General features: G+C 42.4%; 1 protein-coding gene across 10 annotated transcripts in view; it reads right to left on the bottom strand.

The window, feature by feature from the left end:
• Positions 1–22,993, bottom strand: part of JMJD1C (jumonji domain containing 1C) — a 157,992-nt gene that overhangs the window by 20,562 nt on the left and 114,437 nt on the right. For 6 of the 10 annotated variants that reach the window (XM_027463800.3, XM_038181065.2, XM_072040032.1 and 3 more), the window contains 8 exons: positions 18,940–19,045; positions 14,006–14,130; positions 12,609–12,752; positions 12,298–12,490; positions 10,535–12,210; positions 7,288–7,460; positions 4,371–6,583; positions 1,215–1,416 (listed from right to left, as the gene is read on the bottom strand). In XM_027463800.3, coding sequence (XP_027319601.1) covers positions 1,215–1,416; positions 4,371–6,583; positions 7,288–7,460; positions 10,535–12,210; positions 12,298–12,490; positions 12,609–12,752; positions 14,006–14,130; positions 18,940–19,045 — 4,832 coding nt within the window. The remainder of the gene's footprint in view (positions 1–1,214; positions 1,417–4,370; positions 6,584–7,287; positions 7,461–10,534; positions 12,211–12,297; positions 12,491–12,608; positions 12,753–14,005; positions 14,131–18,939; positions 19,046–22,993) is intronic. The other 4 variants (XM_072040035.1, XM_038181066.2, XM_027463804.3 and 1 more) reach the window with 1 other exon arrangement.

The following is a 22,993-nucleotide window of genomic DNA, read 5'->3' as shown; positions in this document are numbered from 1 at the left end:
ACCACCTTTTAAAATAACTGAAGGTTTTCCTGTGATCCTACCCAATGCCATTCTACTAACCCCACCTACATTTAGGTGATTTAAAGCAGCAACAATTAATTATTCCATCTCTCTCACATGATACAGGGTAATTCATTATTCACATGCGATTATCACAGCAGTTCAGGAATTTTATAATAATGTCAGTAAAGCAGTCACAAAAACAGAAGTATCAAAAATGATATTCAGATGGGTATTAAATGAACAATTTGAAGAAAAGATGACTTCTCTTTTACAGTAACGACTTCCAACAGTAGTGCAAACCTCATTACATTCAAGCCCTAGTATGCAATCACAATGAAAATAATTAAAATGCTGTAAACTGTACCCCATGAAATTCAAAACAAATTCCATGCCTGTGTTTGAAAATGGTCAAAAAAAATTTACCACTGATGTTCTCTTTTTCACACAAAAGCAGCAGCTCACAATCTAACTCTGCCACACTGGGAATCAACTATTTTTATACAGAAGGTATTCTGAGTCCAACCCTAAAAAAAAATCCTCATAGGTCTACTGGCTCTTGTAACTAAAGCTTCAATCCAAAAGAATTAAAGTCAATTCAGGGAACAGCAATGTCCTTTCCAAAACATGTTGGTTCTATATTGCCAACACAGCCCACGTGCAAATTAACACCATTTGGATCTGCGTTGACAACCATGCCGCCTGTGCCACGCACGCTATACTGCATTCTGGGAACTTCCTTCCCCATTTACGAGTTTCCTCGATTTGCCGTAATTGTAAAAAGGGAAGGCAGAACTCTGTCCTCAGAAAACTCCCATCAAACCTCAAGCAACATTCCCACCATCTACTGGCACAAGAACAATTATGAATTAGCGCAACTCTGTGGTTGTACAACTTGTCCAGAGTAATTGAAGCCTGCCTTTTGAAAATCCCACTTCAAATGTCAGACACCTGTGTGATGGTGATGCATTACATCTTCTGCTTGCCTAAGGTACACTGGGCAGCTGTTCTGATGTCTTTGCTATAAAGCTTCAAACAGCAATGAAGTCAATCCACAAAAGAAGTAAGAAATACAAATGTAAATACTGCTAAATTAGGCAGTGTCTTTTATCAGGCAAACTGAGCCAGAAAAATCAGACACGCTTTCAGGCACACAAGTCTTCTGTATTATTTTTAAGTTAAAACACCACGTATGAGGAGACAGCTGCACTTACCGTCGAAAGTAGTAAAATCTACAAAACACTGGTGAGTGAGTTGGTTCTTCACCTTTCTTGCTTCTTATTAGCCTACATTCTCTGCATTTCTGCAAATTTGGTCCTATTTCAGAGCAAGAATCATCCTGCAAGAAGGACTCTCCTGTTTGCTTCAGCTTCTTCACTTTGCGCCAATCTTTTAACACTGAGCGAGGTATACCAGCTGCAAAAGCAAGAAGGGTTTCAGAAGACGTACCGCAGGCCCTTATACTCAGAACACAGTTAGATCACTCTGCATTCAGTATTTCTAAAAGTGTATTTGTTGTGTTCATAACATACTTCATTATTACTTCTATTTTTCCACCCATTAGACTTATGCAGGCAGGAGTACAGTTACCTATTTGCTGAGCTTCAAGGAACACCCAGGACTTGCTATTTTCTCTTACATTAGGTGTACAGTTCACCAAATATTCCACTAAAATCTGTGGATTTGCAAAAAGAACCTCACTCTTACAAAGATGTAAAATAACACAATATGCCAAGAAGGAAAGGTTTGCAGTTTGTTTCAAGTGAAAATGTATGCAAGAAGGCAGTAATTTAATGAATTAAAGCGGAGCTTTAAAAAAAAAAAAAAGACATCCTGCTTCTTTGGAATTTACTTTGCTGAGGGTTGTACAGATATAATTACAGAAGAACAGTTCAATTCATGTGTAACCCATCTGAGCTGAGTGTAAAGTATCAGGCACAAGGAAACACAGAATTCATTTACTTTCTTTCAAATTTGTTGGCTTTGGAAAACAAGAAGTAAAATTCTGTTTTCAATATCAAAGTCGGTCAGCCTGACCCTGAGTAACACAAGGAGCAGATCTATTGAGTAATACGTGCAATTTTCACATATGCGTTTTGAAACCGAACCCTGTTGTTATTTAACCAGGCTTTCGATATAATGACTTTTATAAGTGGCACCAGTTTCATCTGCAGATAGATAGGAGTATCTGTCATTTAATCTACTGCTACTCTTGAAAGTTCATGTCCTGTAAACACGGATCTGATGCAGGGTGACAGAGGTTAGGGTGCTAACTTTGGACTTGGTACCTGGGTTCAGATCTGTATTTTGCCAGACTTCTTGTGTAAATTTTGCAGGTGACAGACTCTCTATGCCTCAGTTCATTGCCTAGATAACACATTCCCAACTCACCTGATGAGCACAAAGGTAACTGGATTAAAGCTTGAGAGCAGAAGAGGCCAAAGTGCAGACTTATTAGCCCAAAAGAAACTTTTCTGCCTTGGATCCAGAGACCCCTGGAGTCATCTGGGAGCTGCCAGACTTGAGGTTGTGGGGGCAGGAACTTGGAAGACCCCCAGTACCTGCAGAAGTGTAACATTCCTCGCTTTGCGGGAGGGAGCCTTACAGCCCGGAGCTCTGAGCACTCTGGCTAGCACAAGGGCTCCCAGGGCTTCCAGCAATGGCATCGGGACAAAGCAGCTTTCAGCCCTGGCAGTATCCAGATACCACCCACGTGGCGACTGCCACCAACCCCCAGATGCTGAAGCAGAATTATCCTCAGCAACCTAAGGGGAGCTCAGGCAGCTGCTCCCCGGAGACCTTCTCTTTCCTGAAAGCTCAGAGCTAAGTATGTTTTTGGGTAAATCTTTGAGGAAAGTCCTCTATGTAACAAGATCTCTGACCAGCTCTCTCAGAACTTGTAATGACGCTGACCCAAGACAAACTGCTAGAAGTATCAGAAACACTCATCTATTTAATAGGTCATGGAGAAGAAACAGAAACCCCCTGGGTCTACTGAGATGTCAGGAAAGGAAGGCAAGCACGGAAAACTGCTACAATGGGATAGACTCAATACGTCAAGGTGCAGAACACATGCTGTGCTAGGGACAACATAACAGAATACCCGAAACTCCTACTCGTTTTTGGACCTGAATCCCATGAAACAATACCATAATGTGTTACAACATACTGCTTTCATACTCTTGTAATGCTAGCCAAGGAGACGCTGCCTTCCCTTAAGTTATCTAATGAACCCCTCTAAAACAAACCCATGAAAAAAATCCTTTGCAACGATACAAAGATCACAAAGACCTAGCCTGCTACATGTATATGTATAATATATGTATATCTACAGTTCACTTTTTTAAAGAAAAGAAGGTGTGTTCTCCTTGATCTTCCCCTTAAGTTAGAAGGAGAAAAAAAAAGAAGAGAAAGTAATAATACTATCACTGGACCCAAGCCAAAATACCTCAGACAGATTGCATCACTGCCAGGACACAGTAGGACTTAGGCATCAAGTGTTCTCAGATACTACAAGAACAACTTTATACACTAGGCAGTGAAAAGCCAAAGAATGTAATTACAGGGAGCAGTGCTCGTTTTCTTACTAACTGTACTTAAAAATTTTTGCAGAAAGTAGTCGTAGACTTTCTCATACTCAACTAAACCAGAACAAAGACAAAAGAATACTGCACAGAGAAGAATAAATTAGGATAAAAAATAAGGTAAGTTCTTAAATAAAATCACTCCGGTTGGCAGACCAGTTTCTCTTTTTTAGACAAATCTAGTTACAATGTGGTACACACAACAGCATTACATATAAATTGAAATTCCTATTTCCCTAAATTTCCTTAAACAAGAGGGATGTTAACACCATATAATACACACGCTAGTCGAGAGTGTGAAATGACTCTCCCTCAAACCTTTCATTAAATTAACCAAATTGTAGCAGAGTGGCATCAGGCTCTCAAGGAACTGCCTTTGGCTTTCTGATCAAAGGATGAATTCAAGTTCAACAATAGAGAACCTCTCCCCGAGTAGCACTCTAAAAATAAATGCACTAGACTTTAAAAAAAAACAAAAAAACAACAGTACAAGTAACATAACTCTATGCACTAGTCTGGTGAATTATGATGGACGGCATAAACCAGTTTGCTGCCTATTTTTAGGCCAAGAACCAGTTTGTACACATATACATAGAACGCTCAATTTCTTAACCCAAGATATTTCAGAGGACCTCAAGACCGATAAATCTGGATCCAGGCTTTTTCACAAGCATGCTCTTTAAATCTTTTCCCAGCTATTGCACATATCGTGCACAAACCCTCCAGGATTAACGCTGCTGGAGTTCACATTAGTTTGTCTTTTCCAAATCAGATTAATATACTCACTGCTGTTACTGCTGCTCTGTAACTTCAGCTTGCTTTTTTCTTTGGCACTCCGGCTAAGAACACCATTCGGTTTTACTTCTTCCTCCGCATCACCCTTTTTTTTCTGCAAATCATTTTGTTTCTTTTTGTAAGTTGGCTTAGGCTGCCGTTTAGTCCTTTGCTCTGACTTGCTCTCACTTTCATCAGAGTCTCCACTTTCAGAGCCAGACTCATAAGTTCGTTTTGCTTTTCTCCTAGGGTGCTTATCTTCCTTCACAAACTTATCTGCCAAGATTTTACTATCTATGTTATTTTGCAAATCATTTGATGTAGAAGCTATTAAATTGACAGTACATGGCTTAATAATTTCTGAAACACTGTTCCCTGAATTCTCCTTTTTATTAGTGTTTTTATCTTCCTCTGAATGTCTTGTTAGCCAAGCCTTTTTCAGTTTAGTGTGGTAGTTTGGCTGACTTGTCTGGGAAGTTTGCCCACTGCCTACAGAGTTTGCTTTGTTTATTGTATTGCAGACGATAGCACTGTCTAGGGGGAGAGAGGTTGAAAATGTCTGATTTTTCACAGAGTTGGCCTCTGTCTCACTGGTGTTACTACTTTTAAACTGAGCCGCAGCCAACGCTGCCTTGTGCTTTTTCAAATGGACGAAGTCGGTGGAGGTGGAGAATCCCGAGCCGGGCTGAGCAGCACTGCCGGTCTTGCCAGGGGCAGGCGTAGCCGGCGCCGGGGCGCTGACCTTGCATTCCTGGGCCTGTGCCGCCGCCTGACTCGCCGCTCTCGAGGCAGCACACTCCAGCGGCGGTGCGCAGGCCAAGACCGTGTTCGATAAGGAGTAAGTCACTTCGGAGCTGCCCCAGCTTGACACGCTGGTAGTCGTAGCCGCCGATGCGGTTACATCCGTTTTAGTACTGCAGATCATAGTTGTGGTAGGGGTGACAGAACGAGGAACGCTGCCTTGCGAGACAGCTGGAAATTTCTTTTCATACTGTGTGCGAGCACTGTCTGAGTTCATATTTGGCAGAATGATTCTTCCAGTCTCTCTGGCTTCCGCTGTTTTCAGGCAATCTGCTTGATTTGTCACAGCTGAAGATCTCTCACTGGCTCGATCTTTGGAAGCTGACTGCATTACGGCTACGCTATCATATTTCGTGCTAGAAGGAGGACGCACAATAACAGATGCCGTGGCGGACTGCGACTTTCCACTCATTCTTTCAACATGCCAGTCCACTTTTTCATTATTCGGGGCGTTGTTAGACTTCCACATTTCGGATAAATTCTGTTCAGAAGCGCCCTTGTAAACAGTTTGAGCTTCCTTAGGTTCAGGGACTAAAGTCGGTGGTTTCTGCAATTCCTGTATTTTACCACCACCGGCATTAACGGGTTGAACAGGGGTCAGGGTGGGAGGCGAAAGGCTGCTGTAGCTGCTTTCCTTCTTCTCCAGGTTCTGGTGCACAGGGGGGTGAAACACGGGGGCTCTGTGCAAGGCAGGCATACTCCGGAGTGTATTTGAAGATGAGACTGACAGCTGAGTAGGGCTTCTGCTGTCATTTCTGAAAGAATTGACTGAGTGAGACTGCACTGACTGTGAAAGCTGCTCAGACATCTTGCTTGCAGAGCCTTCGCTCTCAGGTTGGTGCTTAATTAAAGGGGGAGGTTTTGAAAGAGAAGAAATGTAAGAAGGAAGAGACTGGGAACTAGCTGCTGTCGAAGGACAATTAGTCTGCTTCTCAACATACGCACTTGAAGCTTCCTTGGACGGGTATGATCTCGGTGGTTCATTTACTACGCTGTTAGACAAGGTGGTGAAATAGTTACTCTGCGGCAAGCTCTGTGGGACCGAATGCTTCATTTTATATAGTTCTGACACAGAGCGTTCTGCATCTTTCTCATATTTTACTGAATGGCTTTTGGGACTCGAGGATAAGGATGTTACCCTAGAGTAGTTCTCTCTCTCTCCCTCCAGTGCCTTTATTTTAGCTGTAAAAGGAGCAACTTCAATACTTTCTTGGAGTATCCGTCTATGTTCTTCTTTGTATTTGCTCAGTCGCTCCCCCGTCTCCTGTGGTGGCCTTGGCAGCTGGTTCAACATTGGATCTGCAAAATGTCTCTGAATATGGCTCTCCTTTGCTGTCTGTGTTCTGCTTTGCTCCAACTCTGTCTTTATTGGTGCAGTTGTAACGGAACGTAAAGGTTCAATAAATGCTTTCCTCTCCAGCTCTCTGTTTGAAAAAGGTTACACGGTTTAGTCTGAATGTTCCACAACAAGCTAAACAGAAGACCTTTCTTCCCATGCTCTGAACAAAGTTATCTATTAACACAAAATAAACTTTTCTTTATATTAGGCACAATTTTCAAAAGTCTTCAGATGACTCAGGAACTCAAGTACCATTCAAAGTCAACAGGGCAGAGTCTGTTTTACAGCACACTGACAAGCTTTTCCCTATCACAGGCACCCACATTTGCAAATAAACTAAAATGAAGCTAGAAGACAATGTCAGGGGCTGTGATACACCCTCTCGGACTGCATTCTGTTTACACCATGCATAGAATTGGGACTGTTCAGCCTGAAGAAGAGGCTCAGAGGGACCTTATCAATGTCCGTATACACCTGAAGGAAAGGTGCCATGAGGACAGAGCCAGGCTCGTTTCAGTGGTGCCCAGTGCCAGGACATGAGGTAATGCGCACACAGGAGGTTCTATCTGAACACCTGAAGCACTTCTGTGCTGTGCGGGTGACCGAGCGCTGGCACAGGCTGCCCAAAGTGGTTGTGGAATCTCCTTGGGCATGGTCAAAACCCATCTGGACATGGCGCTGGACCCTGCTCTCGTTGGCCCTGCTCGAGCAGGGGTTGGCCCAGATGGCCTCCAGAGGTCCCTGCCAAGCCCATTCTGTGAGTCTGAGTTGGAATAACAGTGCACTTACTCTTTGTGATGCTCTACTATACTTTTGGACAACGGTGGGCTAGAATGCGCTGCCAGTTTGAGAGGCCGAAGGGGATCTGCACTGGACGGTCGCACAGGAATGTGACTCAGTAATCCAAGGCTGTCAGCTGAGGTCACAGGGGTGGGCTGGTGTAACCACGGGCTGGGAGTATTCTGTTAACACCAACACAGAAAACATCAGATTTCAACATAATCATGGGACCTTCAGCACAGCACCACAAGAGGTACTGTACCATGTCCTACCAATGAGCAGAGTGAAGTAATTTATTTTAGCATCAAATCAAATACAGTAAACATAATTTATTATTTTAAATCACTTTCTAATCACCTGGAACATCTGATTATACTTCCCTCTAGGCTTACGGCATACAAAATAAATTACATATTTCAGGAGCTTTCCTAAAACAGTTTCCTATTTAAGTATTCAGTATGAATTGTCAATTTCTAGAACGGGATCTCAACGTTCTTCATCACAACTACCAAACCAATGACAGTCTGGCAGTACTTTACTTCAGTTACTAATAAAAAAAGACCATTTGCTGTTCAATGAGTTGCAAGAAGTACTTCTTTTAAAGGAAAAATACAGTTTATTATTTCTGGAAAACAATCTCCATGTAGGTAGCAAGTCTCAATATAAGGGACACAAACATCTCTTTCCCAGTTGGTTCCTCTCCTTCCCCCAAACAAAATTATAAAGTATGATAATCCTGATTAATCTGCTTTATGTTGCCAGATATGTTTGTATAGGGTAATTTCATAACCAGCACACTATTAATATCAAACAGGTACATACGTGCCAAACTTTGCAGTATGGCAAAAGCACAGAATGCACCATTTTGTACTCTACACCTAAATACTTAAAATCCTGGCAACACAAATAAGCTTCTACTTGGGCATTTTCTCTGAAACTTGTCAAATAGCTCTGCAGAACAGATCATGAGCTCAGGCTCTTTCCCCTTTCCCTCTCCTGTTTGAGGCTTGCTTAGGAGAAATACGTGCTGGCTCGTGGTCTGGGCTGAAAGGGAGGGCACTCTGTTGGGAAGTGCTGGTCAAGTGCTAGGAACAGGCATGGAAGAAAGGGTGGGGACAAGAAAAAGCAGAACTCCCACTTACACCCCAAAGCCTCTCAGTGCCACTCCACCCCTAATTCCTGTTATTGCCCAGCGCTTCTTCCCTCCTCTGCTCCTCACCAGTACATCCCACTCCTCCCCAGCCTTGGTGACTCCCAGATGAGAAATGCTGCAGTAGAAGAGCAGCAAAAAGCTCTCATGACACATGCACACAATACAAAATGGATCTTCAGGTGCTACAACTTTGAAGTTCTCATTTCTAGACTTCTGAATATTTAAAGAAACCGCTTGGGTTTTGTGCTAACAGTTTTACTGCACACATTTGCTAGGCCAGGAGTTCCCACGCTGCGGTGAGTTCCCACGAATAGCCTGTAAGCTGCATTAAAGTATTATGCAAAAAAGACCCATCACCTTCTCCCTAGAGGAGCTGGGGAACAGCTGCTTGGGCACCAAATATTGCCCAAACAGCCCCGTGACTCCACCTGCAGCCATCCACAGCCCAGCCCAAAGCCAGGAGCTGCCCCAGCCCCCTGCAGCCGCTGGGGCAAGGTGGGCTTGGGGGCACGCTTCCTCCAGCAGCTCTGCACGGCTCGGCCCCGAGCTGAGGGTGGCTGCTGCTTTTGCTACAGCTGAAACACAGATTCCTGTCTATGATCATGGCAGCCATGCAAACTCTTTCTGGAAACGCCCATCCTGGGGTTTTAAGACATATTTAAAAAAGGCCTCCAGTGCCAGAGCCAGAAGACAAGTCACCACAAGACAATTGCCACATATCAACATAATTAAAAAGCTACGTGCCTCGGTATGCATGGCTGCATACTTCAGGCAACCAAAGTGAAAACCGAGTCTATCCTATTCTGCAAAATGGACCTCAGTAGGGGGTGGAGCGAGTAGCAACATGAAGCAAGAAACCCATCTATAGTTTTGTCTTAAGGCTTTTCTTCCCTGCTGCATTTGACTTTATCACATTTTAGATCAAACTGACTTTGTATTACAAGGCCAACTCAAACTGAGTGTTTGGGAAAGACTCAGCCACAATGGTTTGGCTTTTCTCAAGAACGAGGCTGAGGAAGAATAGTTTTCCCCATGATGAAGAAGAAAAAAAAAAACAACTTTATAACCATTCAGAAACTCCCAGCTTTGACGCAAAGGCTTACAATTTGGCAGAAGGACCACTGTCAGCGACATGCCTTTTGTGGTCCCTGTGAAAATCTGCCCAAATTAGGCCAAGTTTAAGCCTCTAAAATCAGTATGCACATGCTCAGGCGAGGTTTCATGGAAGTTGGCAGCAAAGCCCTCCAAAGTTTCTGTCTGTGCTACACATGCTTCATCTTAGGCTATTCCTACAAGGTGCCTGCAATGAGCAAGCTGTATCCCAAGCCTGCAGGAGCTGAGAAAAGTTTTTCTGTAATTGCCGTGTCTGCCTGTCAACTAACACCACGGCACCGGGCACTATGCTGAAAAACAACTGATTTCTCCTGAGGCTTCAACAGTTGTACTCAGTGCAAAGACAGAGGAATCCCCCTGACTTGAATACAGAGGAGTAGAAAGCAGTTAAGAAGGCAAAGATGTGTGTAAACAGGAACAGAGAGGGAGAAAAGGATATTCCAAGAGGGGCAACACAGATAGGTGTGTAAGGACAAGAGAAATGAGCACATAAGATTTATATATGCTTATATGAGTATTTCTCCTCAGAATTTCCCACCGGGTTTAGGACTCCTTCAGTACCAGCCTTCCCCATTATCCTGCAAACACACACAAAATTTCACTAAGCAGACAACTGCTGAACCTCTTCTAGAACTCACCTCACCTAATGGTTTCCATAATTTAAGATAACAAACATTCACCCCAAGGACCTTAGGTCCCAAACACACCTGCTGACCTCACCTGGTCACGAACTAAAACCAAACATTTCATCTTACTTTAAAATACACTGGAAATCAACGTTCAGAGAACTCCCTACTCATGGCACTGTGAAACAATGGGTACCACTGGATCACCACTTCTAGTTCTACGTCTACTCCCAACCACCTCCCTCACCAGATGCTTGGTGACGCGCTTGGCGTGCTCCAAACTGCTGAGCCTGTACGTAGAAAATTGCTACTGGAAGAGACCAACCTCAGCGAGACACGTACTCGAGAAATCAGCACAACTTACCCTTCTCAAGGAAGCCTCCGCGTTAACAGGAGTTTCCGGGTGGACCCATTTCGAGGAGGGCAGACCGAGTCCTGAGTAAGCATGTGTTCCATTTGGATACTGCCAAATAATTGGATAAAGCCCTAGCTGATTATAGGAAGCAGAAGGATGAGCTTGTCCGAGAAGATGTGGAGACTGGTGTTGTAACATCTGTTGCTGCTGCTGGTGTGCTAATGCCAAATGGCTTAGGCTGCTAGCATGAGCAGTCTCTAGTCGCGGGTGGCCACCCAGCAAGGAGGCAGCAGGCACTCCGGGTAACACTGCAGGAAGTAGATGAGGGTGATGAACAGAATGGTGAGGTGCGCTACTAAGGGGGTGAGTGTTAATAGCGGACAAGGGAGTCTGAGTTGAAGACCCAGCTAGCAGATGGGATGAACCAGTTAATGCAGGATGATGAGCGTTTGGATTTAAACAGGCTCGGTGGGATGAGGAATGCAGAGGATAATTATGCTGATGCAAATAAGGTGAAATGTGATTAGTTCCTGTTTCTTGTCCAATCAGAGTGGGGTCCCTGTACACCGTGAAATGTTCATTCTTGTCAATGATAAGAGGACTTTTAGTAGCTTCTAGAGCACTAACTCTAGCTGGAACTGGATGAAAACTAGACCTAGGCAAATCATGATCAGTTTTATTGGCTGACCTTGTTAATCCAGTAGTATGGCTGTTTTGGGAACTAACCTTAGACTTCACAGTATCAGAAGATTGGGTGAATTTAGGCTTAACATCAGGTGACTTTGTTTTAGGATGATCAACTGAAGCACTAGGTTTGGACTTCACAGAATCAGGGACTGGACTTTGTTTACGCAGTTTACTCTCTTCTGCTAGAGAAGCTACATTTAACGAAGACATAAACGAGCCATACTGCACTTTTTCCTTTTCAGGATTTAAATGTTCATTTACTGGTAATGCTTTCACAACCCCAGGTTGTATCAAATCCATTTTGTTAACAACACAGCTAACCCAACTTTGATCAGCATCCTGTTTTCGTGCTTCAAGGAAATTTGCAGCTGCAAACTGCTGTTTTAGATCACTACTGTGCGATTCTATTTTCTGAACCGTTTGCAAACCAAAGGTACTTGCAGCATTATCCTGGCTCTCCTTTTCAGACTTGTTTTCGTTAGTTATATCAACAACACATTTCGGAGTAGGAGGTCTGGGTACAAACTGCTCATTTTTTAATTCCGCAGCATGATGTTTTTCTGCATTGCACTCTTGAACATGTGGATCCTTGGAATTCTGCTCATAAGGTGTTGGCTGCTCTGCCGCATGGAGTGAAGGCTTTTCCTGCTGATCCAAGATGGATGACTTCAGTCTTTCTGTCTCTTCACGTGTTTTATCTTCCTGTGTTTCTTCCCACGGAGACCGCCTATCTGTTAGTGTCTGCTCTGCTCCCTCAACAGTTTGGGATTTTCCTTCTTCTCCATTTATCTTTGAAGTGTTCTTGCCTTTTAACTCATTCTCTGAATTTTGCTCTGAGGACGAATCTGTTAATCTTTTATTTGAAATTTCTGAGTCACTGCTCTCAGAGTAATCTGAGATATTGTCTGTCCGCAGTCTCTTCATATTTAATTTCTTTTCATCCTCTTCAGGTTTTCTTCTTTTACTAAGGAAATGTTTATTTTTGTTTTTGGGGTTTTCTGTAAAAGACAAAAACATGCCTGTCACATTTTCAGGCTAGCACTGTTTTAAGTAGCTCTCCCTCCCTTTCCAGTAACCGTTCTTACCTCCTCGACCTATGTAATCGTATCTTTCTTCCTTCATCTTCTCTTCATCAGGCATGCTGCTATCTGAGCCTTTCCTCTTATTTGGCCGAGTGTTCCTCTGCTGCTGGTGCTGGTGAGAATTCTGTTTTGGTGCTGCAGTTTGGGAATTCATTGCTGGTCTGGGACTATTTGCTTGTGCACGTGTATAATGACCCTAAAAATAGTTTTGTGATTAATAGACTTGAATACAACTTTAAGCAGTAACTTTAAACAGGTATTTTTAATATTCACAATATACAAAGGTATTTAGGTAAAAAGATAAATGTATCTACGTGAACTGTGTTGCTGTTCTGGTTGGAACGAGACCGCCGACGTGAAGTGATGCCAATATTTTCACCTTTCAACAAAGAGTGAACAACATCATCTAGAAAGGTCATCTGAACCATAGAAGGATCAACATTCTGAGGTTCTAACACCTGGTTATTGAAAAAAGGGAAAAAAATAATAACCATCAGCATATGCTCAGACATATCCAATCTATATTTTCTGTATCAGTATTCACCAGTCTATGTTTTGTGCTCAAGATTAATTAGAGAAAAGACTACTTAATCCTGACAAGCAGAACTGAAAGGCCTTCTCAAAAGGCTGGGAGCAGAGTAAAACCAAAGCAAACGTTATCTTTACATTTCATGGTAATTATAACTTTATTTTTTCCCTTTTTTATTTTTAAATCCCACTGCTTTACTGCTCCTTCCCTCACACTGACCTGAAAATTTGAAATTAAAAGATACTGAGCTCTTCATAGGAAGTAATCCTTAAGTAGCAATTAAAATAAACAATTGTTTTGGAAAATTTCCTGCAGAAGCACACTACAGCATTACTTCCAAATGAAGTAACTGCTGAAAGAAAGGAACCAAAACAACTAGAGAACTCTAAGAATGGAAGAGTGTTACTAGTGAGTGATGACCTTTCAGAAAGAAGAAAATGCTAAACAGATCTTTAACCAATATGCTGCAAAGTGAAAGGATTAATATTTGGGGACAATAATTAGTGCAAATGAAGGGAAAGAATGGACTTCAGCATTAGACTAGTCTTAAATTTCTACTGTCACACATGATTTAGTCAGTCATTTCAAGGCAGATGGGTCATTTACTATATTAATGTTGAGTCATTACTCTGGCCTCCTGAAACAGAATTAATTACTGCCACTAAAAATACCAGCATTAATTCTTTTTGTAATGTCAACTTCAGAAATACAACTAAAACCCACCATAGTAAATGCAAATTAGGGTGGCAGTAAATGCTTAATTCAATAAATGGTGGAAAGTGGGTATTTCAATTACTTGGAAGAAGTAATTGTTACTGCAGCACTAAAGGATTTCAGCACTGAGAGAAGAAATTCTCAACAGAGCTGACAGGGAAGACCAGTTCTTAAAACTAGACCCCTTTACTTCAAAGACTTAGCTAGTCTAATAGCGACAACGGAAGAAAAGCCAAACTGTAGGGCTGGAATTAATCATATAATTGCACAAACATTCAGCTTCAGGATGGCATTAACTGCCAGTCCAGCGCAAAGTCAAGCTGAATTTTCAGCAGAGGAAATAACAGACATGCCCCGATGGAAATGGTAAGTTCAGTGCTTTCTGGAGTACCACCAAAAATTGGAAAAGCTCCCAGTGCATAGTTTATTTAAAGCTTGTTTTTCCAAGCATCACAGAGTCAAACTCACCTGGTCATTCATAACAACCATAGTGCGGGTGAAGAGATCATGATGAGTAATGATCCCAGTGAACCACTGGGTGGCAGAATCCTGTCTGTACACTCTCACCCTATAACCATTTAAGGAGTACGGACCTTTAGAAGGGGAAGAAATAAAAAAAAAAAAAAAAGCCATTGAGGAATTCAGCAAAAAAATGTATTAATAGGTTGTCCTCGGTTTTTAAGCTTCATAGCAATCATATGATGTGAATGGCATGGACAGCAAGCTACAAACTATTCTGGCACAGCGCTGCCTGTGGATTTTACGATTATTGAGGAAGACATTTTGAAATGCAAATGGTACATTTTAAGTATGCTTTAAGGTCAATTATGCCAACATTTTCAACATACAATTTTCTTATCTAACTAAATCTTTTTGCAACCATAATGACAAATGATGGGAAAATTCCTGCCTACAAACAGCAACCATACAAAAGTAATCTGAAAGGCAGAAAGTGGCAGCAGCAGGTTATACAGAAGCTATTTAATAGGCTAGTCACATGCCCAGATGATTTGCTGGCAAAACAATTTAGATCTTGGTGTTTAGGCTCTGCATCTGCCAAGTCTTTCCCATAAGTGACCACAGAGCTTCTCTCTATTACAACAGTCAAAAGGCAGCTGAGCGATCCGAGCCCTGCTATGGCCCCACAAAACATTCAGAAATACACACACTAGTAAGACTTCTGGAGTTGCTGTGCCTTAAAACAGGAGCTAAAAAAAACGCACACAAAGATCAGTTTAATTCATCTCCAAGATCCCACAGGGAAGGGATGAGATGGTATGACACAATACTCACTTTAGAGTTAGTTTCAAGACCCAGAAATTGAAGCTCTACGGTTTTATTCACGATCATTGTCTCACTTGACAACCAGGACTGTAAGCTTCATCACACTTGGTGTTTATACAGCACTTGGTTTATGTAGCACTTCATGTGACCAAGCATCACAGTCCCCAAGTTCAGTTTGCTGTGGTTTTCGCTACTTCCGCAACCAAACCCTAGGTCAGGCACACAGGAACTGAAGTAAAACCAGTCAGTGTCAACCTAGGAAAAGCCTAGCTTAAAAGGCTGCCGGCTGCTCGGCAGCACAGGCAGGACAGGATTCCCCTGTCTTTCCTGATGAGAGGTGTTGCTGGCCCCTGCCCAGCAAGCTTCAACACCTGCAACAGAGCAGGGACCTCGCAGGTGACAGCTTTCTCCACTAAAATACCCATGTGCACACTTCTGGGTCCCTTATGCACTCTGCACAACAAAGCACATGATCATAAAGACTGTTTTCGAGGCCAACATTTAAGAGGTCAATTGAAGTGCAAGACAGTATTAATTTAGACATTTCCTACGTGTTCTTGAGGCTGAATTTAGGAACCTTAGCAAGACTTTATCTAGGTTTTCAAACAGCTGGGAGGAACAGAAACTCCATGCAACGGCAACCTTCTTCCACCCACATCCACATCATTCACTGCAGTGCTGCAAACTCAAGCCCCACTAAGCCATCCGAGCTGCTGCACTCAGCTCGCCCCCAGAGCACGTTGCCAGCTACACAGCCAGGGCTCAGCACAGCACCAGCGCAGTCTCTGCCTCTCACAGACACGTATGGGCAGAAAAAGAGCAGGAATCTAAAAGCTTATGTCTCACATTCCTGGTCTCGGACTAGACGGGGTTCCCGTGGGGACACATTTCCTGATGGCTTCTCTCCAATCCTTGTTCTGAATGCCCGTGCAAAATGCCTCCAGCTCAGCTCCCACACTTCTGTCTGACCCAACCGCATTCTCCGTGTCTCAAGCCTTTCACAGCTGTCCCAAAGCTCTGCCTCACTCAGACAAGTCTCCGTTAACCTCTGCCCGTGTCTTTTCATGCAACGTTCCCATTCCTACTTTTCGATCCCAGCTCTTCCTCTTTTCCACCCTCATGCTAATTGCATGACAATTTTCAGTCTTGGTCTCTTGCTTAACCAGATCCAGCCTCTCCTCCCTCCCCAGCTTCTTGTCTCATTTTAGCATTTACGATTCCAGGCCACTGGCTTCCAAGTCCTTTCCCAGTCTTCTCAGTTTACAAGCTCCATCCCTCCCTTCTCCATTCGCTGCCAGCTTCTCTCGTATTCATCTGCACTGACCCCATGCCAATTTTTTCCCTCTTACTCCCTTGTTCTAATCTGTGTCTGTCCTTCATCCCAGTTTTTATCCTACCTATTTTTAAAACAGACTTTATCTGCCTTTAAAAACTGGGTGTTTTTCTTTTCTTACGTGCTGCTGGGGTGTCAGGAAGGGGAAAGATTAAACTGCGGTCATGCGACACAGGACAGCCCAGCCCAGCCCAGCCCAGCCACAAGCAGCCATTACAGGAAAAGCCTGGCTTTGTCTCCAGCCCCTGGCTGAATCATGCTCAGCTACGCATTGTTGAAACAGCATGTGCAGTACTATCAGGAAGTATCTTCAGGGCCGAGGCACACACAGCCTTTCACGAGGATTGTTATATATTCAGCCTCAGAGATTGCAGTGATAATAACCCTAATATGGAAGAAGAAATCTAAGATTTTAAACATTAAAAATCAAAGACACTTTACTGAGCGAGTTCCTTGAACTGGTTTAATTTTTCCCCAAAGCTTTTAGCTTAGCCAAGTTTGGGAGTTGTTTTAAACAAGGAACAAACTACTTTCTGGCCAAACCTCCAGTCTCTACTCTGAAGTGTGCTGCATGCTGCTATCCAAGGAAAAGGTCACCTGGACCATTTTTTTTCCTTAGTCTCAATTCTCGTAAGGAGATGGACTGGTTTTGACTAAGTTACCCCCTCCTCAAACTGGTGTGCTTCTTTCTAAACAGTCAGAAACAGATTTTAATGTTCTTCTCCAACCCTCCTCTCCCAGAAATGAGTGTAAAGTGAAACAGCCGCATAGAAAATGTGACTGCAGAACACACTACGATATGAGATGACTTCGGTCAGCATCAGAGCCAATGAGGAAAAGGTTGGATACTAAAAATGCTGTGGAGGTTGAAGTAACCGAGTATGGCAGCAACCTTAGCAGAGGGGTTTGATGAGGCCAGAACTGAAAATGTTGCCCAAGCTGCAGGGAACAGGAATATGGTGATAGAGAGGTTGATGAAAAAGAGAATGGAGGGGAGGAAAAAGGAAGGATTACATGGCTAGATGATATCACCTAGCACTACGAGACAGAGATCTGTAAGTCACTGAAAGGTTTGTGCAAAATGCACATCCTCCTCATCTGGGAGCTGCCAGGAGAAGGTGAGAGTAGTCCCTGCCAGCTGATCAGCACCCTTGGGGCGGCTGGCACGTCACTGCCCATGGAGGCACATTGCTGCCCATGGGGGCACATCTTTCCTCAGGCCACACCATGCCATGAAAGGAAGCTTCTCTGCAGATGAGGAGAGATGGTCTGTGAGGACACCGTTTGTTTCATCTCTTCATCTAGAACACTTCTGCTTTGGTGCACTCGAAGCATCTGTTCCATACATTTTATATATATTTTTATATATATATACACATATACACACACACACGACAAAAATCCAATTCCTGGAACAATGGGATGCAAGTGAGTGTTGTGTATGACATGTTGGCAGTTTCATTCAGATGACTATTTTGATGTGGCTGGGGCTTTGCTGAGGTACTGATTCTGTACCAGTGTGGACAGGGATCGTTATAATTGTCTTTTTATCGTTACTCTAATAAAATGCAATAAACAAGCTTAATCTGTTTCCTTTCCATACAACCCTAACTTGATTTTACATCACCTACCAGTCCAGTTTTGGCTGCAATTCTCAGACTATTAATTCACATTGTAACTGATGATATTAAGATAAAATCTCAAGTGACTAATACTGACGTACCAACTCACTATCTACACAGTTCTGTGCATTGCTTCTTCAGCATCTTTTCACTGTGGCCCATAAGAAAAAGTCATATCTAGGCAAATTAAAAGCTCCACAACAGGGAAGATGAAGATGTGGGGTTTTTATTTGGTTGGTGGTGGAGTTTTTTTTGGTACTGTAACTTCAGTATTATACTTACCATATTCCTTTGGCCTTCTAATCTTAGTTTATCTAAGAAACCTGACAGCAAGCAAACCTCAGTCCCATCCTTAAAATACCAGATTATTTACTGCTCTCTTCCCAATCTTAATTTATAGAGTGACTGCTTAAGCATTTTTGTCCCACAGTTGCTTTACTGTTGAGCCAGGGATTTTAGCCCAGACCCACAAAGGTAAGCTTCTGTCTCCTATTGCTAGAAAAGCCTCTGTAGAGCTAGCTGGCTGTCAGTTCTGCAAAAAGTTAATAAATGCACTGCAAACATAGATAATACTTAAAATGTTAACAAGACTGAACCAAAATAATGTATTCTAATTCACACTAGTTTTAACGTAACTTGTACCTATGCTGTAAAAATTACGTTTGCTGCAACCTTTCAGCGTTAGAATTGAGTTAAAAATTGTAACTGATTTGAAAGATGATTTTCTATTGGGGCCGGGTCAATCTGAAAGTATTCACCTGTGACAGAACTGTGAAGAACCAGAAACAAATAGGTATCTGAGAAGTTACCACACAGAATAGTAACACTAACAGCGCAAATAACAGTTTTACACACACTAAAGAGGGTGTGGTTTCCCTTCATACACTTCACAACCGATGTTATAAAACATGTACATTAAGACTAATGATGTTCAGCTGTCCTGTAATCACTAAGACATCAAACAAGTTAAGTACAGTCTGAAGAAGTCATGCACAGCTTCTTATATAGTCTTGTTTTCTCTTTTAAACAAATACTTCCCAAAGCACTAGGTTAGAAATACATTCTCCATTATACCACAAACGCTATGGGAAGAGCCCCACACAACTAATGGCCTTAAACTAGCTAACACAGAATAAAAATAACACAATTTCCCAAATAATTACCTTGCATAAAAATCTCCTGAACCTTTTGTTCCTTTACCCAGGCTTTTACTTCCTCATGTAACTGCGGGTTATCCCTGAGAACTGGGTTTAGACTGTCTACGTCGTCCTAAAGTAGAGATTAAAAAAAGAACCATATGTTATGTTTACTTGCAACATTTCTGTTTATTTTCCTAAATATATTTTAGAGTACAATATTAAGTAGCTTGATGCTAATTTTACCGATTCCCTATAAATCCCTGTGCTGTCTTCAGAAAAAAAAACTCATCAGTGCAACATAGTGCTAAAAGTTATTTCATGGGAACACAGTATGTCAGATCCTGCATGTGGCCAGACTTGTAAGCTATTAATAGGATCACACTTTCATAAATACTGTCTTACTACAAGCTAAAAATAGCCTATAAAGACTTCAATGTTTACAGGTATGCAGAAGGAATTAAGCAATGATTAAATGAGTCAAATTTTTTTCCTTGTTTTGCATATTTGAAAAATTTAATATGGACATATTGAGCATAAACACAGACTGAAAAACCCACAAAGATAATGCATAAGAGATACCTGTATAGCAAGAGAAACAAACAGCATTACTGATTTTCCATAGGTAGGCCTTTGTTAATTAGGTAATTTCAAGTAAGGCATGCTTTAATTTTTATCTCACTTTTGGATTCTCACTCACTATTTCAGTAAGACAAAATCTGGGAAATTAAGGCTTATTTAGCAGCACCATCCTTGTAGCAAGGGAAAACTAGGTACAAAGTCCATTCCATATCCCTGAAAGCATGGCTTAAATCATCATTCGTCGCAGGACTCTTTGCATAACTATTTCTCAGTACTTCAGAGAAGATTTGCTATTTCTGCCTTTGAGGCTGTGGTGGAGAAATAAAGCTGCACTGCAGCTTGGTGCCTCCTCATGCAGAAGGCAGCCTTGGAAATCCAGGAGCTGCGGGAACATTCATTTGTGCTGAGAGAAATTCAGACAGCTAAAATAATCAGAGCGATTCTCGACATACAAAATGTAAAACGTTTTATCAGTACTGCAGCTGAGATCAAGTAATTTCTTTCCTTGATCTCCAACAAGTTCCTTGATGTTTCACAATTTATTATGAAGAGCTCTAGCCATAGAATATGAAGATACAAGCAACATTCAGAGAATCATGCATTGCTGCCAGGCCCTCAAGTGACATGAGCAATTTCTCTCCATTCATCTGAATGAGATTATTCCTGCTAACTCACTGATCACAGGATGTCTATTTCAAATTCAGAATTCACTTCCTGACACTTGAAGATTTGCCGTGCTCCATTACGGAGAGCGCATCAATGCTCTGGCTATTAGAGAAAATGACTGTCTTTCCTTGTGCTTTTGAAAAGGATACAGCCTCAGATGCAAAAGGAACGGTCACGGTGATCTTTGTAATACACGTCACATGGAACAAAGTAAAAGTGAAGAGGAAGTCAACGGGGCCTCCACCACCAAGTTAGAAGCACCGACCAGGCAAGTGCGTTAATAACTTTGTCAGAGGCACAAGAGGGTCCACACCAGAATTTATTCAAAAATAGCACACTAGCAAAATGCTTCCTCTCCTGGGGAACCTGAAATGGATATATTAGTTGTTTTATTTTCCTTTGCAAATCCATCTCTGGATTGATCCTGCGTACATAAGTAACACCACCACTGGAAAGAGGGAATGCTTTGCCAGGGGAGGCCAGGAGGCCCTGGAGCTGGGTGGCGACCAACCTTCTGTCCTCCTTCCCACGCGCTCTTTCACAGCAGCTGCGGGAGATTCCCCTATTGAGAGTTTCACCTCTCAGGTCCGCAAACATTAGGGCTAAGCAGTGGACTGAGGCACTGCAACACTGGAGGTCTGGCTGACCTAAAAATGCAAATAACATGCAGAGCTTGTACATCTTCAGTAACCACTTCAGTTCCTCTAAGAAAATCAGTGTCTTTGTTTCAGGACTACACACAGTGGTCAGGTACCCTGAAATCAGACCCATTACACTAACGATATTCTACTTCCCTGAGTTCTTTATGCAGTTTCTTAGTCTTTACTTTTTCTTCTAACACATTACTTTTGATTAGCCCTGTTTCTGAAGGCAAAATACACCGCTGCTGTTCTCTTTTTCAGATTTCACACCCTTCCTAACCGTCTTTGCCTTCTTTGAACTTAACACTGAGGATACTGGCGAACCTCCTGACAATTTTTTTTTGTTCTGTTCCCTATTCAGACGCATGACGTACTGGTACCTTTGATTGAATGCTTCATGTGAATACTTAGAAAAGGAGACTGCAAAGTCCACTTTGTGTTTCTCTCCTCATTCTTGGAAGAGGATGAGCTCACGTCAAAAATGAGCTACAAAGAGCCCTAAAGAGGTTGAAGATCCATCACCCAAACTGCACGCAGGTAGGACTCGGATTATGTAGAGGACATCAAAGTAAACCTCAGGTTTCTGAACACCCGCACACACAATACACGTTTAACATGTCATCAGTCACCACACTAGAGGAAGCGTCTTGCTTCTAGATGTGCGCATGCTATGTGCTGGTCAATGGAAATCACAATAGCAAAGCACAATTGTAACTGACAAGTGAAGCTCAACGCCAAGGTACTTAAAAGACTCCTGAAATCTCAAAATATGCTTCTTTTGTGTATATATTACCTACATCTATGAAAAAACATGTGCCATGACTGATGGTTTTTCAATGTTAATCTTAAATTTGAAAGTCTTGTAATCAGCGAACCCATTACATAATATAAGGTGATGGCCTTAAGCAAATGGGTTTACTGCATACCCTGACCTTCAGCAAAACCAGACAGGGCAACGAGCAGAAGGCTGATGACTCGCAGTCTCCTCTCTGTCATAGCACTGCAGATGAGCAAATGACTCCCCTTCAGCACGCAGTCTTTTCCCTTAACCTGCACGTAATTTGTTCAAGAAAACACAACTCTTGTCTATCGACTTAAACCTTGGCAATTAAGACTTTCAGTTTTCCCTTCCTTCTTGGCTGGACTGGAAAGATCGACAGACTACGCCACAGAAGAATTAAATGCCCTGCAGGGTTTTCCTCTATAGCATGTTCCTCATTTGAAATGAGTTTTATTCGCAAAAATAAATACAGTGCCTCTCTCAGACTAGTTTTTCTACAAGGTTTGGAATATATCCTGCACAAAGATGTTCATGCTGATTTGAAGCCCTTATGAAATGCAAATCAAAATGCAAATACATGGGACTGCAATTTTTTTTTTTAAATATACTGTAGAATGTTCTTTATATACTTCATCCAGCAGTGGTCCCTGCTCCAAGAATGACTATATACTGCAGAGAAGACAAAGGGCTTATGGGCCAGAAGGAGTAACTCTTCCTGCCCTTGTGGGAGCCAGTCACATGAAGCAATACAACTACCTGAACTCTGCCAACCTATGCCAGGTCTTACGGATCTCTGCTGCTATTTTATTTTGCCTTTGTTCCAGATCGACAGAGGAATTCACTTCTGGTGGAATGGACTTTTCCACTTAATGATCTCAAGAATACTTGAGTCTGCCTCAAGTCTCTTAAAGTGAGAATTCTCAGGTGCTGGCAACATGCTAGACTCCTGGAAGTCACAAGGAACAAAATTTCAAAGCAAGTATTCACTGAAAAAACAAGTCAAAATCTAAATACAAAGAGAATTCGCCTTTGAGCCCCATCCACAAACAAAATACTGTTTGAGATACTGACAGGCATCCGTGGATGACCAGAATCTGCATGCTGTCCAACAGACAGCACACAAAGCTTCTTCTGAAAGGCTTGAGTTGAGTGACTGCAAGCTCCTTTTCCTTTTTGGGTAGCATGGCATGTCTGTGGTGGGAACGCTTCCGCAGCTCTCTAGCTCTCCAATAAGCCTTGTGCTATTAAACCAAAATGTTTCCTCAGCAATTTAAACTATATTTTAAAGTCACTCTTCATAACCTTGAGGGGCGGAAACAAGTTCATTACATGGAGAGGTGAAAGCCCAGAGCATGAAACAAAAACTCAAGAACGCATTCAAGTACAACTCCCACCCGCCCAAACATGCAGC

The sequence above is a fragment of the Anas platyrhynchos genome, chromosome 6 (assembly GCF_047663525.1).
Source record: "Anas platyrhynchos isolate ZD024472 breed Pekin duck chromosome 6, IASCAAS_PekinDuck_T2T, whole genome shotgun sequence".
In the NCBI taxonomy this organism is placed as follows: domain Eukaryota; kingdom Metazoa; phylum Chordata; class Aves; order Anseriformes; family Anatidae; genus Anas; species Anas platyrhynchos.
Note: the sequence above shows the minus strand (reverse complement) of the source record. Positions and strands in the feature narration are given on the sequence as shown.